A 14097-nucleotide genomic window follows, 5' to 3' on the forward strand; every position below is an offset into this window, starting at 1 on the left:
AAACTGGACAACTGGAGAGCTGAAGGGGTGAGCGCCAAGAAGGAGAAAGTGAGACGCATCACATCAGCTGTGCTCGAGGAATCAAACGAAACATGGAAGGAAAGGAGGGAAGGAGGGGTCTGGAAATGCTGATGAACATCTCTGCTCGTCATAAAACATGAGGTTAACACTTCAGTCGATGGTATGGAGAGCAGCAGCAGCAGCAGTGGCCCCAGTGCGGCTCTTAAACTATTTGACTAATTTAGCCGACCTGAGGGGGGTTTCCATAGCAACACAAATCCCAGAGTAACAGAGACCACCGACACTCTGACCCTGAGAGTGACCTGCTGCTGGATTATGCATAAGGTGAGTCCCTAAAGGTCTGAGAAAGGCCTCGCTGCAGTGGACTGGACTCATTTAACATGATAATCTGTGGAGATTAGGATTTTTGTTAATTCACTTTAAAAGAATGAATAATCTGTAAACAATGAGTTATATTAGACGTTATGGTTCTTCCATGTGCTTATGAGGGGTGCCAAAGCCTAATATGTGGAGAGCACACTTCCCCTCTCTTTAATCTGCATGCATGAGAAGCCGAGGCAGGGAGAGCATCAGCAAAGAGGGTTTAACAGAGCGAGCATCAGTGAGAGGACATATAACACTGATTAAATCAGAGACATCAAAGGTGGAGCTGGAGAGAAGGAGGGTTTTAAGGTGGAGGGTTTGTGATCAGCTGAGCTGTCAGCTGATGAAGCTGGTGTCCATAGCAGCTGATGCAAAATAAAATTTTTGTTTTTTTTTCAATATATTTGCTGCATTTACCTGGTCAAATACATGTATAAATATTAAATATTTTGGTTTGTTATGAGAAGATATGCATGCAAATATGTCCAACTAAATAAATAAATGAATAAATAAATAAATAAATAAATAAATAAATAAATAAATAGAAAGATCAATCAATAAATTATTAAATCAATAAAAAAATGAATAAAAACAAAATAAATAAATAAAATTAAAAAATTAAAAAATAAGATTAATTAATTAGAGAATAAATAAATAAAATTGTGAGCCAAAATTTCCTATGAATATTAAGAAAAATAGTTTAAGTTGATGAGGAACAAAACAGGAAATTTCCAACTTTCCAGAGCTAAATTAACCAGAAATTTTCTGTCTCTTTTTTAGCCCAACTAGAGATGCACCAATCTGATCCTGAACCCAGACTCAGAAAGTTGGATCAGACACCAGTAATGAATAGATGAGTATTGGTCTATTTTTGAGAATTAATTAATTAATTTATTGGTTGATTGGTTTTTTTTTTACTTATTTATTTATTTATTTATTTATTTATTTATTTATTTTTAATTAATTGATTACTATTTTAGTTTTAGCTCCTGTGTTTCCTCATTTTAATTCAAGATGGCATTTTCTCATTACCTTAATTCTAATTCTGTTTTCTGTCAGAATTTCTTTTTTATGTCTTTGTAAGTGTGTATATATTAAATGTGGTTTGGGGGAGGGGGATTGTGAGGGTCTTATGTTTTCATTTTATTCAATAATGCAATATTTTGCTTTTTATTCCACTTCTTGTTATTTTATTTCATTTTGTTTAATTTAATTTAATTTAATTTAATTTTATTTAATTTTATTTTATTTTATTCTAAAGCACTTTGTATTTTTGTATGACAAAGTTTTTTATTTGCTACGTTGATTTCTTTTGCCCTGTTTTGTTGCTGTTTACTGTTTCGTGTTGATGCAGAAATAGCATCAACCCAACATTTGTTCATTTTCACTTTATTGTGTATATCAGTTTTTATATTCAAAGTGACTGAAATAAACTAAACTAAACTAAAAAAGTCCTGTATTTTTCATATAGGACTTTTTTAGTGCAATACAAATAAAGTTTGATTGATTGATAAAGTGTGAGCGCCGTGCAGCACAGCACAGCACAGGACAGCGCCAATAGCAGCTGGATACCAGAGATCACAAGATCACAGGAGAACCACATGTTCCTGCAGGAATCCACCCATGACAACAAACTTTCATGGTCAGCTCCTTCAGTCCATGCCTTCTCCTTTCTGTTGGTGTCCTTATAGAAAGAATGTGTTGTGTCTTAATTGAGAAGTTTTTCACCTACAGATGAACTTTTCCTCCTCTAAAACGTCAGGTTTCCTCTGGATCTGACCGCCTGACTACATTTACATTTCAAGCTTGTGTAGTAGAAAATAATTGGAAAAGTAGCTTCCATACTGTGTGTGCAATAAAAATGCTGTTATTCAGAAGCAGCAACCACTGATATCATGGTCATAAATATTGTTATTGCAAATTTTCTTCAAATATCGTGATATAAGTTTGAGGCTGTAGCCCTGATAATCTTTTTACGACTCCTGACAAAACTGAACGTTACTTTAAGTTTAACACTGATCATTTTCACATCCTCAAACTGGTCGAACTTCTTCCTCTACAGCTGTGTGTGTGTGTGTGTGTGTGTGTGTGTGTGTGTGTGTGTGTGTGTGTGTGTGTGTGTGTCAGTGCCTTCAGCTTTAAAGCAAATATTTAGCGTCTTTGCTCAAATGTTAGCACAGATCCATGAGGAGCACTTTCCCTCTGACTCCAGACCTCTTCACATGTTTCAGTGAGTGTGTGTCTATGTCATGTGTGTATCTGACCTAATGTTAGTGTGTAAGTGTGTGTGTGTGTGTGTGTGTGTGTGTGTTACCTGGGGGTATGTTTCTGCCTTTAGCTTCCATCTCCTCTCCCCCCCGCTGCTGCTGCTGCTGCTGCTGCTGTTCTTCTTCTTCTTCCTCGTCAGTGAAGAGCGCCTCGTAGCCCCGGTCCGAGCCGCCTCCATCCACCGTTTATCCTTCGATTTCTCTCCTCTTCCTCTCCCCTCGCTCCTCCTGCCTCTCCTTCTTCTCTTTCCTCCTTCTTCCTCTCTTTACCTTGATGACTCTTTCTCTCCGTCTCCGTCTCCCTGTCGCCTGTCAGCCAGCGAGATGTTTCACTCTGCGTCCTCTCAATGAATTGTCATGGCAGTCATCTTAGTTACTGAGACAAGAAGGGAAGAGGCGGAGGGGTGGAGGAGGAGGAGGTGGGGAGGAGGTGGTGAGGGGATAAAGAGGAATGGGAGAGGGGATGGGAAAGAAGAAGAAGGAGAGGATGAGGAGAAAAGGAGGTTTTGGATTAACCAACGTGACAGGAGTCTTGAAACGCTCCTGCACAGAAGCGTCTCGTGATCAAACTTCTTTCTGCCTGACGATGATCGTATGTAATTAATAAACAAACAAACAAACAAACAAAAACAAACAAAGCTTTAAAAACCTGATGCACGGAGCTGAAGGGAACCTGCTGTCAGAGCAGAGGAGCTGCTTCGCCTCTACACAGAGGATGAGATGTAAAGCAATAGAAAAGAACAGGCGATGCGAGAGAGCGTGCTCCATTCCATCGTCATGGCAACAGTGAATTCCAAAGTCTATGGTGGAGCTGACGAGTGTGTGTGTGTGTGTGTGTGTGTGTGTGTGCTGGGGGAGTAGAGGGATGGATGTAACAGCTGAGAGGATTTTGCTGAGATGAAAAAAAAAAAAAAAAAGAAAGAGTGTGAATTGCATTGGTGAGCAGAGGATGTCATACATGAAGGATGCAAACACACACTCCTGCACACACTCACACACTCACACATACTCATGTTTTGCATGCACACATTTGCATGTGCGGAGATGACAGACGTCTGAGTCACTTCGCTGACTTTGTCTGAGCACGTTTCAGCTCCAACTTTCTTCCTGTCGGGCCGACGCTCTTTCCTAAAAAGCTGGAGGAGTACGACTACAGTAGAGCAGGATTTGATGCCTTGCCCAAGGGCATTTCAGCCGACAGCACTGATACCAGGTTAGTATTTAGTCCTTTTTCTGCAATCATGACAAAACTGCAGAAGAAGAAATCCTCAGCACAGCGGGGATCCTGAGACTTTCCACACCAAGAGGAGCCGCTGACCACTCACACTCTCTGCTCAGCCTCTCTGAAAGTCAACGGATCTGTTCGTCTGAATGCTCCAGTGATTTTTAACACAAGACAGAGTCCAATCAATCTGATGGAGTAAGTGGTCCCCTGGCCTTCATGTACCAAGATGCTTTGCAGATGCAGACCTGATCAAAATCTTAAGAGCAGTTGAAAATTGCTAGAATATGCATTTTGCACATTTGGATCTTAATGAGGTTTTAAGTAGAGCTACAATATGCAAAAACAAGAAGGGGGAGTGTGAGAAAAAACATGTAAAACAAATACAAGTAAACTGAAACAGGCTGTTTATCAGCTGATCAAACGTTTAAGACCATCGCTCAAAAAATGACAAAAAACTCTCCAAACCAGAAGAAAAGTGTTTCCAGGGAACTTTTGGGGACATTGCTCCAAGTGGTGAAGATGGCTTCATGAAGGGCATCAACTGTCTGGAACTGACGGCCATTTTTATAACCTTCCCTTGCCATCCATCCCCAAATGTTCTCTGTTGGATTTCAATCAGGGGAACATGTGGGATGGTCCAAAGAGTGATGTTATTCTCCCTGAAGAAGTCCTTCATCCAGCCAGCATTGTGACCTGCAGCGTTGTCCTGTTGAAAAACCAGCTGTTTTTAAAAAATTAATTAATTAATTTATTTATTTATTTATTTTTCATTTTTATTTTTATTTTTTAATTATTCATTTTGTTTTTTTTCTTCTTTTTTTCAATTTTATTTTATTTTTTATTTATTTTTATTTTAATGATTTTTTATTTATTTATTTTCTTTTCTTTTTTTTAAATTTTATTTTATGTTTTTTATTTAAAAAAAAGAAAGAAAGGGAAATAGAAAAAAACATCTGTTTCCACACAGACCAGGGCCCTCAGTCATGAAGGACGCCCGCTGCAACATCTGCACATAACCAGCCGCCGTTTGACCACCCTGCTCCACCTGAAGCTCCAGAGTTCACTGAATGAAAAAGCCCCAGATCATGATGGACCCCCTCCACTGTGCCGGGGAGAAAACATCTCAGGTGGGATCTCCTCGTCATGTCAGGAACGTTGAAGCCATCTGGACGTCAAGGTGACATTTTTTCTCATCAGAGAATCAAACTTTTTCCACCTTTCAATGTCCCATGATGCTCCCTGGCATAGTCTAAACGGGCAGTTTTGTGGCGTTGAAGGAGACGAGGTCTTTGAATTGTTTTTGTTTTTGAAACCCTTTTTCCTGCAGATGTCGTCTGATGGTTATCGCGCTGCAGTCGGCTCCAGTAAGGGACTTAATTTGGGTCTTGACTGACAGCCAATCAGATCCTCCGGCTCAGCACAGGTGTCATTTTTGGGTCTACCTTGACTTTTTTGTTCCATAATGCTCAGGATCTTTCAGAAAATGTAGAATGACTGTCTTACTGCAATGGCACGCAGCGAGAGGCCTTGCTGATGCAGCTCGACGATCCGACCACGTTGGCGAAGAGACAGCTTCTTAGCTTTGGCATCAGGAGGGACTGATGGTGTGAATGCCCTCCTGTCCAGTTATGAGGCCCCCTGAACTTGTGTGCATGCATTACAGCACTCTAAAACCCAAATCTGCCCTGAACGCAACTCTGACAAGGCGGTGCAAGACTACGAGCTAAAATATTTAACACTAACATGACTTTTTTCTCCTGTCATTTCACCACAAACTGGATTACAGCTTCAACCAGCCTGAATCATACCAAACTGGAACGTAAAGGAATCAATCCTCAGCAGAAACACAGGACAAATGTCTGTTGTCAAACTAGTCACATCATGTGACATAGACTGTGCCATTCAACTCCAGTGGGGCATGATGGGAAACCAAGGGCTCTCATTTCGTGGCGCACCAGGGGGAGGTGTCAGCAGATTCATGTTGGCGCAGTGACAATTTCATGCCAAAAACAGTGCAGAACCTGGTCTATTCTCGGCGCAAGGCGGGGCGCACCCTCCGCAGCTGTAATTTGGTGACAGGCGCACATGAGCGCACAAGTCAACAAAGCCTCAGAGGCAGGTTTCCAGAGTGTCAGGCACAGCAATCACTATTTAATGTAACTGTCTGAACCAGCATATACATTTATATCTATATTAATTTTCCCGTCACATCTGATGTCAGATTAAAGCCGTTTGTCATAATGGAAAGTTAACCTGAAGGCAGCTGGAAGTTTGATGCACATCTTACAATTAAACAATAAACAGCCTTAACATCTGATACTGAGTATATATCTGGTTCTCTCATTACTTTTAATTCAAAGACAAGAGGGAGAGAAAAGACGAAGAAAAAAGAGACAAAAAAATGTGTGTCACTCAGGGTTTACCCGTGATTTCCCATATTTCTTTGTTTCAGTCTTCATTTTTAACGTGATCTAAAAAGATGGAGTTCATTATTGTAAGGAGGATGAGGTGGAGACACCGGGAGAGTATACAGTATATCACCAAAGGTTCTGCTATTTGGTAATGACAAACCAGGAGTGCAGGTGGATCAAAAGTATTCTGAATGGATAAGCCAGCTGTGTAACTGTCTCTTCATTTTTTACTCCTATTAATGACAAAGGAACAGATTAAATCTGTCCCGGGAGCTGACCCACACGGTGACGCGTTTCGTGTCCTCCGATGCACCCTGCTGTGCATTCTCCTACTGCAAGGACAGCTGCTTTGACTGTCTCCGCTACTGGGTCTTTCCAGCACACTTTCCACGGTGCTGGGGATCAGTTAGACCAATCAGACGCTGCGCCTCGGCCGCAGGGCATTTAAAGGCGAGGAGAGGCGCTCATTTGATTGGTGAAAACAGCGCTCGGCTGTGTTAAACCCACTCACGGCTTTTCTCCTCCCTCTCTGCCATTTGGGCGGAGGGAGGCGTGGACACGCAGCTCTGCGCTCCTCTGTGCCTTGACTGCGCCTCTCTTGGCACTGCAGGAAACTTGCCCTGTCCGCGCTGCGAAGGCCGGCGCAGGGTAGGTGTGCCTGCGCTTGCACCTGGCTCTAGAAATTAGAGTCCCGAGTGTCTGAACAGGAGAACATACTCACCTTCTTCTCTGACAGCGCCCAAACCTTTCCTGGAGCTGTGGTTGTACTTTCAGATGAAGTCTATGAGGATTACCTGACTTCTTTACAAAACTCTCCGTATTATCACACAGCAGTGGCTCATGGGACTTTCTGCACTCTTAATCCGTCACTTCAGCTGAAAAAAACAAAGAGCCGGAGGGAAACATCTATGCTAAAGTACACTCAGTTAAAGAGTCCTGATGACAAAGAAAGCCCCCCCTCCTTGTTCTTTTCTAAATGAGACCCTGTGGACAAACCGCCGGAACAGAAAGTCATGAATCAGGATCAGAGCTGATCATGGCAGGAAGTGAGCAGTGAGTCCATCCAGACCAAAGCGAACACGCTCACACTGACTGAAAGTCTTCAACACCTCCACCCCCTCCACAGAACAACAAGGAGACACTCAGCGCCGCCCCGCCTGATTTCTGCCTGCTGATTAAACTTTCCAAAAAGTCTCGGTGAAAGTGCCAGAGTGTGAAGTTTGCTCATGCAGCACTTATCCCTTCGCCGCGGTCCCTCAGACAGACAAAAAGGCACTGACGTACGGGCTGTGATGTGGCTCTCAGGTTTCTAAAGACAAACTCTGAAGATTGAGTCCTGGTTTCCTCTGCGTCACAGGCTCTCGTTAATTAATCCAGCATCTTAAGAAATCTGCCTGAATTTCATTTCTTCCACAGATCTGTGGAGACGGAGCCGTTTGGAGAGAAAAAGCTTTTGATTATGACCTTGAATTAAACACTTCTCTGGCCTTGTGATGTCAGCATGTACGATAAACACAAAACAGAATGCAGGAATCAGTGTGAAAGACAATAACAATAATTCCTGTTTTATTTTATGTAGCAGCCATGAGTGTGCACATGCAGCCTCCAGGAAAGAGGAGAGACCTATGACTGTGCAAAGATGATAAAGATATGATGGTTCGGTTTTAGGGGTGGGAGAAAAAACTGATTCACATTCAGTCCTGCTCACCATTACCTGCACCCCTTCATATTTTGTATAATCTCTACAATATTTTCAGAAATAAATGTAAACTTACCAAAGTTATATCATCAGGATCTTTCAACTGGAGGTCCAAAGTAATTTAACAAAGTTGTTTTTTTAAACTTACATATTGTAATTTCAAAGAAGAAACAGAAAACACATGCAGCGACAATGGCATGTGTTTCCATACTGATTTACAGGAGGGTGCCAATACCAGTGACACAGCATGCTTTAGGTGTTTCCATTTCTCCTCCTGTTTATTGTTTTAAATTGTTGCTGATCATTTGTATGAGGTTAAATTTGTGCCATTAGAAACTGAATTTGAATTAAAAAATTGAATTTGAAAAGCATGATGTGTAACGGAATTTAATGTTTTGAAATTTAATTTATTTTTTTAATTGAATCATTTTTTTAATTTGAATTTGAAATTGTATTTTACCTATGAAAATTCAACTATTTTTATACTTTCAATCAAAAAAACAGAAAAATTCAACTCTTTTTATACTTTAAATTCAAAAACACAGAATTCATTTTAAATTCACAAAAGGTAGATTCAGTTTTACAATTCAATTTCAATTCAGAGTGGCACGACCGTTACGTCATCTTGTGCCCGTCAGGGAGACTAATCGAGTGGATTCACTGACCCCTCTACAGGTCCGCTATCTCTGCTGACAAACATACGAGGGCTGTTGTGTTAGCTGTTGTTAGCATGCCCTGCGTTAAGTTCACAAATACCACACGAAGGATGTAAATAACACTGAGGTAGCATTTCTACAAATATAAGTTGAACAATACTATATATACGGCTGATTTAGTGTTACAAACATTTGTTAGAAGTGCTTATGAACTGATTATTACAGGGGCTTGATAACTGTTTACGATGGGGGGCAGCCATCTTCAATTGTCAACTCGGGGGTGCTGAGGGGCGTGTATGTGATTTCATTCATTTCTTTACCGGCTATCCCTTACGGGGTTGCAACGCGGTACCGGTCGCCAGTCGATCACAGGATAACATAGTTGACAAACAACCATGTGTATTATGTGATTTCAGGGGAGAGGGAGTACAGCTAGACACGACGATTTACATGACGGGATGTCATTTGTCTGTTCTTGTTTCTTCTCTTGCTCTTTGTTTCAACCACGGTGGTGTTCCACTGCAACCCGTTCACAGACACACAAACACGCAAACACAGACAAGCACACCCCGTATAGTGGATAGAGAGACGTGAAAAATACCACAAGAAATGTAGGAAAGAAATCCCCAGTGCCTTCTCTGTGAAGAGGCAAAACTCGCTCCTGGCTGTAAACCTAGGAAACACTGAACTGAAGACGTTTTCTTCTGGGCCAGCTATAACTTTAAATAAAAAATTCACTGCATCACCTCCAGGAGAGAAAAAAACTTCAGTCAAAACTTTGAAGCTTGCATCAGTCAGTGTTCAAGGTGTCAAATCAGAAGACTGACAACACACTAAAAAAAGTCTGAAATCAACTAAGTAAATATTTTTATGTTACACAAAGCACGGTAAGATGTTTGACTCAAGACCCAAAAAATAAAAAGAGAAAACAGGTATCATTTTGTCCACAGGGAGCACCAGAGTCCCCACAAACAGAAATGTCCTCGCTAGAGTTTTACAATAACTGCTCTCAGATATGCTACTGCCCCCCTCTGGTAGTTTTAATGCATTACAACAATCATAAACAATACAATTTATAACTGCAGCAACTTTGCTCAAGTAAAATATCTGAGCTGTTCTTTAATTTTACAGCTGTTGGTAAATAAAGTTAGTTGAGTATCAAACTAATATGTTTCACTAATATGTTTGATTTTTTTAAGGAACCATCTAGTGGTCAGGAGAGGAACTGCAGCTCCGCACATCAGTACTCTGTTTGTGTCTTCTGTGAGTGTTTAAAGACCCTCAGAAGCAGCGGTTCTCGGTCACAGCAGACAAAACAACAACAGAAACTTTCCCTTTGTTAATCTGAGCTCAAACTTCCAGCATAATCCTGCTGCTGGAGGCAGACAGCGAGGATTACGAGTGAGACTGCTGCAGCAGAACCCGGACCAAACAAATGCTCGGGGGGGCTGGCCGGCAGCGGCACAGATGCTGCAGAGAATAAAAGTTCAAGGACAAATGAGCCATGCTGTGCATCATGAATGCAGGGACGGGGAAGATCCTGCTGTGAATACAGAGCAGAGACAACATGAACACGGCTCAGGAGCTGGTCCGAGCAGTGGTCATGATTATTATAGAAACACAGCTTCCAGCTAGGATCACAGGCCAGGTCTGTAGAGAGAGCTGAGGCATGATGGGATGCATGGGACTGAGCTTTGCAGCTTATTTTAGAGGCTTGAACAACATTTAGAAACTACAAATCCTGCACAAAATGTCATTCTGTGGAAAGACATTTAAAGGTCTCATCATAAAACTTAACAGAGCCAAAATTTCTCTCTGTTTTTGGTTGAGTTCTTGTAAAAGCAAACAGTCGTATGATTTGTGGATACTTATCTTGCAAGATTTTCAGAAAGAACTGTGATGCTTTTCAATTGCAGGAACTAGGGTCTAAATCCTAGACATCTTGGCTAATGCATCTACTTCTCACATGTCCAGGAACTTTAGGGTGACTGTCTTTCTTCTTAGGCTACATCATGATATATATAAATGTTGAATTCAACCCTTTGATGCATAAAATGACACCAGTTAAAATATCTGTTTTTGGATAATATCCCAGCTTGCAGTATTCTAGTATTTATCTGTAAAGTAACACCAAACTCCTCTCCGCCATCATGCATCAAGCAGTGCACTGCCGAGTGCCATACAGCAAGCGGTGGACAGGGGAGGGGCAGAGTGCACAGAGAAATGAAAGTAAAACTCAAGAACATGTCGCGTTTGTTTCTTGTTGTCGAGAGCTGGGAGGGAATCAGACAGGGATCATACGGGCAGCAGAGCAACAACCATCAAGAGATTTACATTTTGACGTCAGAAAACATTTACGGGACTCTTTGTACTTGATGGTTGCGATAAAGTCATTTTGATTATTTTGCGTGCAACAACCTGGGATATATTGATATATCCCCCACCTTTACTTCCAAGTGTCAAAAATCAATCTAAGGTGAAATAAACCACGATCAAAACCAGGACAAGCTGAAGTTCCTTCATGCTAACAGGCTAACTATGGTGGTACATATTAAATAGGGCTGAGACATTATATTTTTCTCTAGATTCGATTCTTTTATGTTTTTTTTGGGTGCAAATTCCATTGAAATTGCGATCCTTTGATATATATATATATATATATATATATATATATATATATATATTTTTTTTTTTAGTTTGATTTTTTAACACCAGACAACGATGTCTACAAACTTTATCAGGAGCCTTAACTTCTTTTACACCTAGCTTATAAACAAAGGCCAAAGCCCTCTTCACACCAGACACATACTTTTCACACAAATATTTTGTATGTTGTTTATTTTTTTTCGAACCCACTGTTTTTCCATAAAAGCTTTTACACCAGCAACTTAAGTTTGTTGAGCAAAATTGCAGCTTTTATTTTTTTTAGGACTTGGGTCAATTTTTCCAAAGTTTTGCTTGCAACAAGTACACATCTAACCAATCAAAACACTCGTTGTTGACAGGTCACATACCAAAACATTCAACATGGCAACCACTTAATTGTGTTTGTGTCCCAGCAACAGGTTCTTAATGACAAAAAGACATAAAAACTAAAAAAGGCAACGATTATAAGAAAACGTTGGGAGACGTTTGTTCTTAATAAGAACAAAATCAGGCTCTAAATTTTTCTCAATTTTTTCTCAATTATTTGCGTTGCCATTGTTTAGCAAAAGCTATAAAATGAAGGATTTAAATTAAAAAAACATTTAAATAAATAAATATAAAAAAATTATATATATATATATATATATATATATATATATATATATATATATATATATATATATTTGTATTTTTATTTTTCCCACTCCTGACATAAAGATACCAGCCTGTATTCACCTCCTGTGTTGTCAATTTACCTGAATGGTCTTTGTTGTTGTTTTCATGCCCCCTACTGGTCAAATAATGAACTGCAACTATTTTTTTTTTCTCCGTACATCACCATCCTGAGTTTAACAGTCTACTCGAGTCTTCTGCCCAGGGTAGGAATAAAGGACTAACAACGGGCTCCTCCTGGACCTTCTTTTTGAAAAGCACCACCTTACAGCCTCTTCTCAAGCAACAAAATGTTGTCAGAACGACACATGTAACAACCACGGGACAATTTATTGAGCAATGCAACAACAGTCTTAGGACGGGTGTTAGGTTTGTAGCTGATAATGTCAAGTCTGGATCACTCTGTCCGGATTTCAATTTACATAACCACCTATTATTCATTCATAATTGCTAATAAATGTGGAGTCTAAGTATTCTCTGATGAAGAATAATAAAAAAAACTGATGCCAAGCTAAGTCCCTAACTGTAAAACAAAGCACCCTCTTCTTCTTCCATGCAGTTTTTATCACCGTACTTTCACAGGAGAATGAAAATAGACGCTGCTTTCTGAGAGACAGAGAATAAACGAGGAATTCTTTCTCAGCTGTGAATCAAAGATATTGATATTTTGCACAAACTGCAGCTGGATCAAAGTGAAAGTGGATACGCAGGAAGCGATGATGTTCAGTCAACTCAGACAGAGGAATCTAAATCCAGACCTGAAGCCCACACTCTGCTCAAACCGCCTTCACAAACTACAACACAGACTGCCTGTTCTCTGACAAGCAGGAGGACACATCAAACACCTCTGTTCGCACAGTCAGGATGTTCCTGTCTAAATTAAAATAAATAATAATAATAATAATAATAATAAAATAGAATAAAATATAAATGTTTCTTTATTATTCTTTAATATTCCTCAAACAATCCCCAGCTTTTCTATAGAGCTGCACATAAACTCTCACTCACACAGGTCTTTTCCCACAATCCTCTGTTATTTACATCTCAGAGTAATAAAGTCAACTTTCATGAATAAACACAAACACAGAGCAGCAGTCGATCCCTCATGACTGAATCCAGAGTACAGTGTGTCCATGTACATGTGTGCGCTCCAATCCGGCTCCAAGCATGCGCACAGCGCTCACACTCACGCGTTAATCCATCAATTAGACACCGAAGCGCTCATTAGAAACCAATAAATGAAGAAGAGGGTGAGTTCGGAGCTTACCTCAGCGCGAGGAACTTTTGCAGCCGCTGCTGAAGCAGGTGGTGTCGGGAAGGCGCGCGCGCGTGTGTGAGAGAGAGGGGTGATGGATTCAGCAGCAACATGAAGGATGTCAGAGCTTGATGTGCGCTTCTTCTGCGCATGTGTGGAGAGTAGGTGTAACAGGATTTCTTGCTGTTGTCGATGTAATCTTCCTCGGAACAAACTGTGACATGCTGGAAGTTGTCAGTGCTCATGTCTCCATCTCTCCGTGTGTGTGTGTGTGTGAGTGTGTGTGTGTGTGTGAGGAAATGTGCTGAGGAGGCTGAGGGACCAGGTGCTGACCAAATCATCTTATCATTTCTTCAGGCATTTGTAAGATTTGTAGGTTCTGTGTACATTGTGTAAATCTAAAAAGGCTGTTTTTATAAAGCTTAAGCTCTGAACATTCAGCAGAAACTCAAAAACTCTTTAAGCTGACGTCTTTAAATGAATGAATTTATCAGGATGTAAAAATGTGAGAGTTCCAAAACTAATTTAGAGGAAAACAGACAAGTTAAAGTGATGACATGTTGGAGAGAAAGGAAAGAAACCTAGAGTATAAAATACTTTCATTTATGAGTCTCCCAACTGACAAGACTTTCAGATACGAACGTCTCTCAGATGATTTTTTGCTTTGAGTTGAGAGTTAAAATCTGGGTTACAAGTATGAATGTTCAATATCACTTCTCTTCAGACCAATACCAGTACGAATGCTCCCTCTTGAGTACTCACCAAGGTTAAAATAGTTTTGGATTTGTCATTATAGTTTAGTTTTAGTTAGTTTTGAGATTTTTTTTCCATTACAGTTTAGTTTTAATTAGTTTTGGAGCAGGCATTCTAGTTTTTATCTAG

General features: G+C 40.3%; 1 protein-coding gene across 2 annotated transcripts in view; it reads right to left on the minus strand.

Annotated features, from left to right (window-relative positions):
- LOC141803047 (voltage-dependent calcium channel gamma-4 subunit-like) overlaps positions 1–13405 on the minus strand; it is a 31965-nt gene extending 18560 nt beyond the window's left edge. Inside the window, exons 1-2 of one of the 2 annotated variants that reach the window (XM_074686917.1) lie at positions 13228–13405; positions 2699–3027 (exon numbers count right to left, since the gene is read on the minus strand). In XM_074686917.1, the coding sequence (XP_074543018.1) occupies positions 2699–2729 (31 nt within the window). In that variant the 5' untranslated portion in view covers positions 2730–3027; positions 13228–13405. Of the gene's footprint in view, positions 1–2698; positions 3028–3300; positions 3430–13227 lie in introns of those variants that run through there. The other variant, XM_074686916.1, reaches the window with a different exon arrangement.
- Positions 13406–14097: the final 692 nt, after the last annotated feature.

This window comes from Halichoeres trimaculatus, unplaced genomic scaffold (genome assembly GCF_033239565.1).
Source record: "Halichoeres trimaculatus isolate MK-OKI-2021-1 unplaced genomic scaffold, fHalTri1.1 fHalTri1_scaffold_14, whole genome shotgun sequence".
In the NCBI taxonomy this organism is placed as follows: domain Eukaryota; kingdom Metazoa; phylum Chordata; class Actinopteri; order Labriformes; family Labridae; genus Halichoeres; species Halichoeres trimaculatus.